This window comes from Lynx canadensis, chromosome D3 (assembly GCF_007474595.2).
Source record: "Lynx canadensis isolate LIC74 chromosome D3, mLynCan4.pri.v2, whole genome shotgun sequence".
NCBI lineage: Eukaryota > Metazoa > Chordata > Mammalia > Carnivora > Felidae > Lynx > Lynx canadensis.
In genome coordinates, this window is record NC_044314.2 from 53,083,249 (window position 1) to 53,096,223 (window position 12,975).

Below are 12,975 nucleotides of genomic sequence, written 5' to 3' on the forward strand. Positions count from 1 at the left end.
AAGATGTCTTATAAACTATAGTAATCAAGATAGTGTGGAAGTGGCATAAATAAAGGCATAGCTTAATGGAACAAAACTGGAGTGCCTGAATGGCTCAGTCGGTTCAGCATCAGACTCAATTTCAGCTCAGGTCATAACCCCAGGGTCCTGGGATCGAGCCCTAAATAGGGCTCTGCACTGAATGTGGAGCCTGCTTAAGATTCTTTCTCTCTCTCTCTGCCCACCCCCTCAAAAATGAAAATAAAAATAAAAACAAAACAAAATGAAACAAAACTAAGAATCTCACAATAGACACATATATCTCTGTCAATTGTTTTGACAGATGCCAAGGCAATTCAGTAGCAGAAAAGAAAGATTTATCAACAATTAGTGCCGTATGAACTGGTTATACATTTGGAAAAAAATGTTGACATTTACCTCACACTATACATAAAAATAACTGTAAACAGATCACAAACCAAATTGTATAAAACTTCTAGAAGAAAAAATAATAGAAAATGTTAATGATCTTGGGTTTAGTTAAGATTTTTTTAAATAGGACACAAAAATCAAACTAAAAAAAGGAAAAAAAAACACAAACAGAACTTTGTCAATATTTTCTCTTTAAAAGACACTGTTATACAACTTACAAGATATAGATCAATTCCTCAAAAACCACAAATTATCAAAAAACTACCAACACGAAATAGATAATGTGAATAATCCCATAACTATTAGATGAATTTATAATTAAGAGCTCCCTAGGGGCGACTGAGTGGCTTAGTTGATTAAGCGTCCAACTTTGGCTCAGGTCATGATCTTACGGTTTGTGAGTTCAAGCTCCACATCGCACTCTGTGCTGACAGCTCAGAGCCTGGAGCCTGCTTCAGATTCCATGTCTCCCTCTCTCTCTGCCTCTCCCCTGCTCACACTCTGTCTGTGTCTCTCTCCCAAAAATAAATAAACATTAAAAAAATATTTAAAAAGAAAATGGAAGGGAAAGAGGGGAGAGGAAAGGAGGGGAGGGAAAGGGAGGAAAGGAAAGGCAAGGGAAGGCAAGGAAAGACAAGGGAAGAAAATGGGGAGGGAGAGAGAGACAGAGAGAGAAAGAACTGTCTAGAGGAATTCACACACAAAAAAATTCTACAACTAATAAATGGTCACAGGATACAAAATCAACACACAAAAATTAATCACATTTTATTTAGTAACAAAAACATGCAGAAACTAAAATTTAAAACACAATACCATTTACAATTGTGCCAAAGAAAATGAAACACTTAGGTGTAAATTTGACCACAGCATGTACAGTGGGGTGGCAGTGTGGTATGGGATTGAGGAAGACAGGTTAGCAGTGATAAACATAAGTAGAACTAAAAGTGAAAAAAAAAAAAAAAAGACATGCAAGGATCTGTATGCTGAAAATTACAAAATACTGTTTAAAAAATTCAAAGAAGACCCAAATAAACAGAGAGCTATAGCAGGGTTTTAAAGATTCAATATAGTAAATACATCAATTTTTCCTAAATTGATATATAGATTTAATTTATCCCTATGAAAATTCCAACAATATTTTGTAACCAGCAACAGGCAGAATAATAGCACCCCAAAGATATACATGTCCTAATTCCTGGATGTAAGAGTTGTGTATCTTGACAATGGTGATAATTACACAAATCTGCATGTGTGATGAAACTGCACAGCCCTATACACACACTGGTCCATGTAAAACTGGTGAAGTTTAAATAAGCTCTGTGGATAGTTCCAATGTCAATTTCCTGACTTTGATATTGTACAACAGTTATTCAAGATGCAAGATGTTACCATTGGGGGAAACTAAATAAAGGGTACACAGGACCTCCCTACATATATTTCTGCAACTTCCTGTGAACCTATAATTAAAAAAAAAAAAACAACTTTAAAACAAACAAAAGACGTTGCTGTGAAAATTAAAAGGCAAATCTCAGACTAGGAAAAAACATCTTAAAACCTATTAAACAGAGAACTTGTATCAAGTATATATAAAGAACACTTACAACTCAATAATATAAAAACAAACAACCAAATAAAAAACAGGCAATGATTTGAACAGATTCTTCACTGGAGATATACAGATAGCAAATAAGTACATGGATAGAGGCTAAAAATCATTTGTCACTAGGAAAATACAAATTAAAGCCACAATGAGCTATTACTTCATGTAATAGCTAAAATCTAAATGACCATACCAAGCATTGACAAGGATGTAAACAGGAATTCTCATTTGCTGCTTGTAGAGAATATAAAATAATACAATCACTTTGGAATACACTATTTCTTAAAAAGTTAAACTTATACCTACCATATGACCCAGACATTCCACCCTGAGGTATATATCCAAAAGAGATGAACACATAGATCTATACCAAAATTCACATACAAATGCTCACAGAGACTTTATTTATAATTTCCCCACACTAAAAACACCACAAAGGCCTACCAAAAAAATTAATGTAGGAAAATTTTAAGAATTTTCTTAATTGACCCCCAGTAACCCAGTAGAATCCCCTCTTCTTGGACTGTGAGTGGAACCTGTGAATAGGAAATATCACTCCTATGATTATGCTATATAATAAGGGAGATTATCCAGCTGGACCAACCTAATCACATAAGTCCTGTAAAAGCAGAGCCTTTTATCTGGCTGATAGCAGCGATCAGAAGCACAAGAAGGATTTGACACACCGCTGCTGGTTCTGAAAGTGGATGGGAGTGCAGCTTCCGCAAGCTGAGAGCAACCACTGCTGTGGCCCAGCAAGGAAACAAGCGACCTGTCCTACAACGTGGACTGAATTCACGTGGAACTGAATTCTGCCAACTATCTGAATGAAGTTGGAAGCAGATTCTTCCTGAGAGCCTCCAGATAAGAGTCCAGCTTGACCAACCCCTTGCTTTTAGCCTTGAGACCATAGGCCAAGAATCCAGTCTAGCCCACCTAGAATTCTTACCTACAGATTTGTGAGATTAAAAAAAAAAAAAAAAAAGATGGTTTTAAATCCCTATGTCTGTGGTAATTTGTTACACGATAATTAAAAAAAAAAAAAAAAAGTGACACACACTCTGGTACCTAGATGTGGGATGCTGTGGTAATACCTAAAATGTGACTTTGAAACTGGGCAGGGGGCAGAGACTGGAAGAATTTGGAGGAGCATAACTGAAGTCCTGAACAAACTATGAGTAGAAATGTGGCAGTTAAAGATGATGCTGGTGAGAGCTCAGAAGAAGTAAGGAACATGTCACTGGAAACTAGGGGAGGGAAATCCTTGTTATATAAAGGCATAATATGTAGCCAAATCATATCCTGCAGTTATGTGGAAAGCAGAATTCACAAGTCATAAACTTGAATATTTAGCTAAGATGTACAAGCAAAGTGTTGAAGGTGCTTCCTAGTTTCTTCTTGCTGCTTATAGTAAAATGCAAGAGGAGATAAACTGAGGGGAAGCGTCTTAAGGAATCAAGATGCTGATTTAGGAAATTCTTGGCCTTTCCAGGTGGCAAAATATGCTAAAAGTAAGAGAGTGCTTCTGAAATCATGGCATAAAGAAATGGCTGGGTGGGTGACTGTCCAACCCTTTGATGAAACCTTGGAAAGATTAAAAGGCCAGAGTATTCAAGCATACAAAAAAGCCTTCAGAGAGATGAAGAGTATTCCTAATAGATCTTCTCAACCAACCAAGAGGACTCAAGGAAGTTTAAGAGGATTGGCCCTCAGTCATTTCAGGAAAAGGCAAAAAAAGAGAAGGGATTATTTTTTCAAAATCTGTGGATCTGGCTCTTGTCTGATGAGTGATTCCCCTTGAATTCGAAACAAGGTCCACAAGGTTCTTGAGAATTTTAGAGCAGCAGAAATTATACCAGCTTAGGCTGAAAGGGAGAGAGTACAAAATTAAAAGAAAGCTGTCAATTATACTCCAATTATACTCCAATTATACTGCCAGGAAGCAGGCTGATAAAAGTAGTCAGCTGTAAACACATGCTACCTTTCACAGAAAAGGAAGGATGACACAAAGGATGAAAACCAAAGCCAAGAGAGATGAACCATAGCTCAGAGGGTGGAGCCAAGAGCCCTAAGTGCTAGGAGCCAGGGTTATTGCCAGGCCTTACTAAACTTATATTGAATCCTAATCAAGGAAGTCTGCCTAGAGTTCACCTGGCTAGATTTTCAGACTGATTTGGATTTAAGTAAGGCCATTTTTTTCCCATATCTTCTTTTTTAACTAGAATAGCTATAACTCTAATGCTTTAACTGTCCCGCTATTGTATGTTGGTTGTGTTAGAAGCAGGTCACTTGTTTCTTGAGTTCCACAGGTCCACAAATGGAGAGGAAATTTTCCCAGAAGCTGTACTTAATGGATTATACCAGAAGCTTCTGTTCTAACCTGATTTAGATTTTTTAAATGATGAGATTTGGGGCTTTTAAGTTGATGAAATTTAGATGAGATCATGGACTTTGAGTTCATGCTATAATGAAATGATACCATTGCAAACCTTGGGAAGGGCTGAATGTATTTTACATGTGAGACAGACATGGAATTCTGGGGGCCAGAGGCTGGGCCCATGGTAGGCAAAATTCTAAGAAAGACTCCCAAAGAGCTTCACAACTGTAAAGTCTCCTCCCCTTTGAATTTGGTTGGAACCTGTGAATATAATGACTTTAACACTCACAAAAGGGAGATTATTCAAGTGGGTCTAATCTAAGCATAAATGCCCTTTAAAAGCAGAGAATTTTCTCTAGATGACAGCACATGGAGAAGTTAGAGTCGAAGGCTAGTTACTGAAAGTGCTATTGTGACTTTGAAGATAGAGGGAGCCATGGGCAAGGACTGAGAGTTGATCCCTAGCTGACAGCTATCAAGGAAACAAAACTGTATTGGGCTATCAACCTGAATGACCTTAAAAATGGATTTTCCCTAAAGCCTCGATAAGAGTTCAGCCCAGCCAACACCTTGTTTTTAGTGTTCTGAGATCCTAGGCAGTGACCCAGGTGAGATTGCCAGAATTCTGACCTACAAAATTGTAAACTAATAATGAGTGTTTTTTTAAGTCATTATGATTGTGTTAATTTGTTAGGGCATCTATGTACAATTCTAGAAAATGCACACAACTCCACGGTACAGAATGCAGATCAGTGATTGCCTAGGGATAAAATGTAGAGGGGTAGTTATGGTAGATGGATTATATAGGATCTTGACAAAATCTTGGGAGATAATGATAACATGTTTATTATCTTGTTTGTGATGGTGGCTTTGCAGGTACACACATAAGTCAAAGCTCATTAAACTATCCATTATAAGTATACACAATTTGTATCAATTATACCTCAATACAGCTATAGAATCATAAAAATAATCCTACAAGAGGCACCTGGGTGGCTCAGTTGGTTGAGCTTCCAACTCTCGATTTCAGCTCAGGTCATAATCTCACAGTTCAGTTGATGAGATAGAGCCCCATGTCAAGCTCTATGCTGACAGTGTGGAGCCTGCTTGGGATTCTCTCCCTCCCTCTCTCTATCCCTCCCACTCATGCTCTCTCTCTCTCTCTCTCTCTCAAAATAAATAAACATTTAAAATATAATCCTGCTAGACAACTCTAGAAAAGATGCCCAAATAACATTCTCATTCAAAAGGTAGAAGATCTAGAGAAACAGGTAAAAAAGCCTCAGTTAATTTAGCCTCTAGTTCTATTAAATTGATCAAATAAACTGCATGTACTAATATCCTCTGGATTTCTGGAGAAAAAATTTTTAAAGTTTACAATCTAGAAAGAACAGAATGCTTTCTTTGTAACTTCTCTGAACTCACACATTTTAGCTGCCTACTGTCTAGTAACATCATCACAGTTACTCCTACAGTTAGAAAATAAACCAAAATTTAATCAAGACTTGTTTCCTATTCTCTGTTTCTCATATTGCTTAGTGATCTCTAAGTGATCTGCTTCTCTAAACTTGTGCATCACTTTCCACCTATTCCATCCTTTAGTCTTTGACTGTATACTGTGGTTTATTATGTTCTAATGGTTTCTTACATGAGTCTTACCTAACTCAAAGATACTTGAGGCCAAGAGTCAGTTTATTCATTCATTAATTATTGGCAGTTCTAGGTATATGCTGGTATGAGAAACATAAATAAAAATTTTTCCTACCTCCCACAATGTATTCAAGAGGATATGAATTCATCTATATGTTTGTTTGTTTGTTTGTTTGTTTTCAGTGAGCCACCTAAAGAATAAACCACTTTCTGTTTTCATGATAAATGTGAGAAAAAACCTATCTGTATAATCCATATATGTGGAAAATGGCTCTAAGGGCAAGTATAAAAGCCTCCCTTTAGAAAGAAAAAAAAAACTGGATCATGAAATAAAAGGTGTTGCCAAGAAGACCGTAAATACAGAGAAATAAGCATATACATTGAATAACTTCTAGGTACCAGGTCCTATGTTAGATACCTTCACATATGTTACTTCACTTCATAATAATCCTACTAGGTCTAAAGATTACCCTTCTTATTCCTCAGAAAACAGGATAGCATAGTTAAATACTTATTCAGACACTCAGAAGATAAATATCAAGACTCAATATATAGATCCAGCTGATCCCACAGCCTAGTCTTTTTTTCTGACTGAGGAAAATCCATGAGCAAAAGTAGAGAGTCCTAAATTTAAATAACAACAAACAGTCCAGTTTGACTAATAATCAGGATGTATGCGGGTGATTTTGGGAGAAGAAGCTAAAAATCAAACTGGGTGCCTCATATTTTTTGTTAAAGATAGTGACCAAAAATGATTTTAATACTACAAGTGACCATTCATTTGCCTTAGCTGTCGTCCAAACTTGTCCCATGTTGTGTCACAGTTATCTGATAATCAGGCCAAAGCCTAACTGGAAAAAGTAAATGGTGAATGAAAAAAAATTTTTCCTCATGTTCTCCACCCCTAGAGATAAATTTGTTTTTATACAGTCCCAAGGATTTGGACTGCTACTGAAAAAGTCCAAGAGGTCCTCCTCAAGTTCCCAGAAGCCCCAGAAGATTTAGGTAAACTCCTAGTAATATTTAGAGGGAAAGGTTGATTGTGGAGTTATCATGGTATTCTGACATGCTTTCAAGCTGGAGGAGACTAGTCAATAGAACCATGAATTTAATTAAAACCATCTACAGAGTTCTGGGTTGGTCCATACATCCAAACACTGACAACAGGTCACCATGGTACATATAGTAATTTGCACCTGTACTTACCTTATTTAATCTCTCCTTTCTAACCACTTGAATAGCTGCCTTCAAATCCAATTCTATATTCTGCAGAAGAGTTTCCTTAAAAATGTGAGCTTAAAATGCCTAATCTGATTGAGGGACACATGATTGCATGGTAAATGTGCTAATGGCTTATGTCAACGGGTTTAACAGCTTGTCTGATTCTGAGTGATTCTGAGTGGAACTCGGGCTATTAGTTCAACCAATGTCACTAAAATCTCTAACAAAAAATACTGTGTTAAAAACTCAAGACTGGTGATATCATATATTGAGAAAGGTTTGTTTGGATCATTATATATAAACCATTCTAAATCGCTTCAGGCCACCCAACAGATCCTCTGATTATTAGCTAATGAGCCTATTATTAAGATCTCAGGTTCATTAGCAAACATGATACAACATAAAGTGCCTTAATTTAGGAATCAGAATTCAAGTCTTAGTTATCGCTTATTAGCCACGTCAGCTAGCCTCTATGAACCTGTTCCTTTATTATAACTACAACTTCATAAAACTGCTTTGAGGGTAAAGTGACATAACTGAAGTACAAGAACTCTGATAACCAGAGAGCTATGCCAACAGCACTGTGGTGCTTCCCAGAGTGTGGTAGGCCAGTGGTGCATGATAGGAGTCAAATGAGGTGAACTGGAGAGCATCTTCAGGGAAGGGAAGCCCCTTTAATGTAATTATAATCCTCCTCTGAATCACTATCAAGAAAAAACCCAAAGTCTCACTAAAGCTGAATATATAAAAATTCACTAAAGATATGTCTCTAGGGTACCAAACCTGAAAAGGTATGTTTAGGGTTTCTGATAAGAATGAGTTTGAGTCACAGAATTGGAAGAACTAGAATAGGACAAAGTAAATAGAGCCTATAACAAGGACAGAGCAAAGGGAGCAATTAAAGCCAGGCCCAGACCTAAGTCATGGACTAAACTCTCTGTCCTCTTCCAAGAAAATAACCAGCCCACAGTAATGTTCGCCTCTCGAAAATGTTGACATCCAAGAGAAAAATCCTATTCCCCACTGGTGCCTTTCAGACCATTGGAAGAAAAAGGCCTTATTTACTTGGTCTTTACCTTATCAACTAGAAAATCCCTTTGGTGGCTGTCTCAGTCAGTTCCAGGCTGAATAAACATTTATTCTTCAGGGTTCAGGAGGGTCAAAGCTCAAGATCAGGATGCCAGCATGGTCAGGTTCTTGGTGAGAGCTCTCTTCCTGGTTCTGTCCTCACCTGGCCTCTTCTTGGTGTGTGCATGCAGAGTGAGGTTCCATAAAGCCATTAATCCTATTATGAGGGCCCTACCGTGATGACCTAATCTAACTCTAATTGCTTTGCTCGCTTCGGCAGCACATATACTAACTCTAATTGCTTCCCAAAGGCCACACCCCTAAGTACCATCACTTGAGGGTTAGGGTTTCAGCATATGAATTTTGGAAGGGTACAAACATTCAGTTTGTTGCACAGCGGTTGCACATAAAAACCAAGTTCCTATAAAAGGTAACAGATCATCTAGCAAAGTGTAAGAGATCTATTTTGAACCAAAATTAACATGACGTGAGCCTAAAGTCTCTGAATGTAGAAAAAACATCAGAAAGGCCACCAATTAACCACCTATGGAAGTCATCAAAGAACAATGCAGAGTAACTATGAAGTTCAGAGTCAGCATGGCAGTACACAATCAAGAGCTGAAGCCCAACACTAAATATGGCCTTTGTTTTAATTTGTTTTTAGTTACTTGTTTTTAGGCAGGACCACAATGGGAATGATGGATTTCAAATCTTCCTCATGTAAGAAACCAGGTACAAGCTAGGAAATCTGATCTCAAGAAAAAGATCAAGAAAATATGATGTTCAGACAGAAAAACTCTATGGAGAGTATTCAGGTGAATCTCCTGAATTTGAGTAGAGATTGTGATAGAAAACCTTTTTGACCTGAAACTGAAAAATATGCAAGCAGTTCAAACATTTATTGATCACTTAAAATATTCCAAGTCCAGTTCTAAGTGCCTTACGTGTATCAACTCATTTAATCCTCATAACAACTTAAGAGGTAAGTATTATAGGGGCACCTGGGTGGCTCAGTCGGTTAAGCGTCTGACTTGGCTCAGGTCATGATCTCGAGGTTTGTGAGTTCAAGCCCCACATCGGGCTCTGTGCTGACAGCTCGGAGACTGGAGCCTGCTTCGGATTCTGTGTCTCCCTGTCTCTCTGCCCCTCCCCCACTTCTGCTCTGTCTCTCTCTATCAAAAATAAATAAAAATTTTTTAAAGAGAGATAAGTATTATTATTGCCCATTTCTATGGATGAAGAGGCTAAAGCATAGAGACTTAACTAACTTTCTCAAAGTCTTAAGCTACTAGCTGAAAAAGTTGGGGTTCAAACCTAAGCAAGTTGGCTTCAGAATGCACTGACTGCTACACTGAACTTATTACCATCTATACAAAAGAGGCCCTTGCCTAAAGTGGCCAAGAAACTGAAAGAAACTAAGTCAAACTTTGACTAGAGGATACAAATAAAGGCTGAGTAATAGGGTCTATCCCTTTGCCTGAGCATTTCCAAGCATCCTAAAAGACTTTAAGTCTGTAAAAAAATATGATAGAAAAGAAAATCCTAAGAAGTTTTAAAGGTAATATAAAAATCTCTGAATGAAAATATCTTATTAAATAAATTTGATAATAAAGTTCATTAGGTCAGTTGGCTAAACTCTGGTAATGAAGTCAAAGGTTAATCTTAGTCTGGCCTTTTTGTTCCCACATGGCATATGACTGTTCCGTTTTCCAGAATCATCCTTTGTTCAAAAAAGAGCCCAACACTTAAACAGGAATTACAAACAAGGCCCAGAGTTTGTACACCTTAGGAGCAGAGGTAAGACTAGAACCACTGTTTCTTAAAAAAACAAAAAAAAAAAAACAAAAAAAACAAACTTCTGTGTTTTGAATACCAGACTCAGTGAATAAAAATTCTCTTTTTCTCTCAAGTATCAGGATTTGTGATGCAAAAATAAAAGTCCAAAAACTTGGTGAGGATAAAATGTTTCCACGAACTATATAAAATCTATAAATACTACAAGAAGCTGGAAAAAGTTTCAAATGAGGTTTGGAGAGGTTTGCTTCGAGTTTAATACCTTTTTCCATTTCTGTAACAAGTTAGAGTATCCCTATAAATACAAAGTTAAGCCTATATTACCATATTCACACACTCAAAGAATGAACAAACTTCAAAAATAACACTTCTCTTTGGCAAAATCAGTAAATGAATTAATTTTGTCATATAATCATTTCAATCTAACATTTTACTTAGCAGATAAATATTTATAAAAAAGCTGTAAATTGTATAAATACTTTTGTCAAAATGCTAAGGGAAAGAAGCCAGACACAAAAGATTACATGTTCTATGATTCTGTTTACATGAAATTCTAAAAAAGCAAAACTAATGGTAGAAAACAAATCATTGTTTACCAAGGGCCAGGGGTGGGAGGAAGGGAATGACTGTAATTGGACACATGAGTTTTGGAGGTGAAGAAAATGTTCTATATTATGACTATGGTGGTAGATACAGTTGTCTAACTGTATATACATTTTCTAAACCCATCGAACGCTATACTAAAAACTGGAGAATTTTATGTGAAATTATATCTCAATTTGAAAAAAGATTATACATAATAAATCAGCATGCCTTTCAAAGAATCATTTCAGTAAAAATATTTTACTTAGTAAAGAAATATTTGTGGAAAATCTGTAAATAATATAAATATCTTTTAAATCATAAGCACTGTTTTCTGACATTTTTATAAGAAATATTTCTTAAATATTCTTCTAGAAAACAAAGCAAAACTATGAAGCACTTGAAAAGTGACCTTGAATGCAATTTAAAACCCTCTAAAATGTTTCATAAACACAACACAATGATTACTTGGTAGGTCTTTCAGTATTTTTTCCAGAATGTAACAGTATACCGAAGGTCATAAGTTTAGGTTGCACAGGGGCCAAGTAGGCAACACGAGTAGCACAGAGCAAGTGTTAACTATAGTAAACTGCAAAACACGGGTCCCTTCCCAAGTGAGCTGCTACCAGTGGTTCCTACTTACTGATGCCAGGAAAGAATACAGACCACAGTGCAGCCAGAGCTTCTAATGTTTAAAGAAAAGCAGAAATCTAGACTTCATGTGAAATTCCCTCATTTTTTAGAATGGTGGTTTAAATTTTTTTACAACACCATAGGGCCAAACAAAACATATCCATGGGCAGAATTATGACCTCTGGTCCACAGTGCATGCTTTCTGAACTTTTTCAATAACAAAGTCTTGTCGTTTTTCTAACTGCTTGCCTTTTTATTTACAGTGAATCTGGAATAATGGGGAATACTAATGCAACTGAAGTAAATTCATCTCAAAATTACATAAAGACTAGTCACTTATGGTCTTTTGCAGAAAAACCAAGTCTTGTTTACATTTCTAAGCATACTGGTTGGTAAGAAAAGGAACAATCAGTTAGAATGGAAGAAGGGGTGGGGAAAAACTGAAGAAAATCACAACTTTAAGACCACAGTCAGCTTCTAGACTCCAGAGCAACAAAATAATCCATGTGTTGAAATTTGAGAACTTCATTGCCCCAACTAGTCCAACCCGGCTGTAAATTTCGAGCAAACAATTCCAAACATTCCCCATCTGGCTTGACATAGTCTTTTAGAACCTCTGTCCAAAAAAGAGAAAAAAAACACAAAAATTATTATTAAGAAAGGAATCAATTTCCTTTTAGCAGTTAAAAGCAAAGAACAGGGATGTTTCCTTTTAAAAAAGGGGTGGGGAGGAGGATAGCTAATTAATTTCAAGGATTTCATCACAGGCTTTACTATTTATAGTTAGAAATCATTTGAAATGAGCACTCCTGAGATTGGGGATAATACCATCAGAACTTTGAGAAGTCCTAATTTATCAGGTTTCATTTGTAGATGAGAAATAAGGATTTTAACACCCACACAGGTGACTTTTCAATTTTCCAATACTGACACATCTCCTGAGTACTAACTTAATTTTTTAATAAATGTAATCCATGCATGAAAAATAAGTGTATAGGAACAATACAAAAACAATTCACTTAAAAAACTGAGACAAAAATATAAGTGTCTGCAAGCATATATACCAGCAAAAGAGCAGTAAATGAAAAATTAGGCATCAATAAAAATATTGAGAACACATAACTAACAAATATAACAATATCCTCTTAGCTATAACTGGATATAGTACATTCCCTCATTTCCAAATTATAGACCCTTTTTACCTAAAATTTCACCATACTATTTCCACAGATAAGTATTTTTTTATTTAATGTATATATGTATTAATAACTACTGAAAACTTTATTTTTGAGAAAAAAAGTACATCATATATATGGTGACTAAATGCTATGATATACAGTGACAGAAAGAATATACCATAGAAGCCTTTTTTTAAAGTACATGTTCATTTGGATGACAATATTTAAATCAATTTAACCTTGATCATGTTCTGGTTAGCTATATTAACATTACAGGAACTGGGTATGAAAATAATAATTGAGGGATGAAAAGTCACCAGGAGAGTATTTTCTAAATATAGTTCTTAACTGCTATACAAGATTGAGCTTAGAAGAAATCTATCAAATTCCCTTTAGGAATGATAAGTATTCCTTAGGAGTACTTGATATAGGTAAAATTTAAAAGAAAATGTATTTAA

General features: G+C 36.1%; 1 protein-coding gene across 3 annotated transcripts in view; it reads right to left on the bottom strand.

Annotated features, from left to right (window-relative positions):
• Positions 1-12,975, bottom strand: part of METTL4 (methyltransferase like 4) — a 71,165-nt gene that overhangs the window by 11,579 nt on the left and 46,611 nt on the right. For 2 of the 3 annotated variants that reach the window (XM_030336611.1, XM_030336612.1), the window contains exon 9: positions 11,023-11,955. The exons of the other annotated variant lie outside the window; for it this stretch is intronic. In XM_030336611.1, coding sequence (XP_030192471.1) covers positions 11,810-11,955 — 146 coding nt within the window. In that variant the 3' untranslated portion in view covers positions 11,023-11,809. Of the gene's footprint in view, positions 1-11,022; positions 11,956-12,975 lie in introns of those variants that run through there. 3 annotated transcript variants of the gene reach the window in all.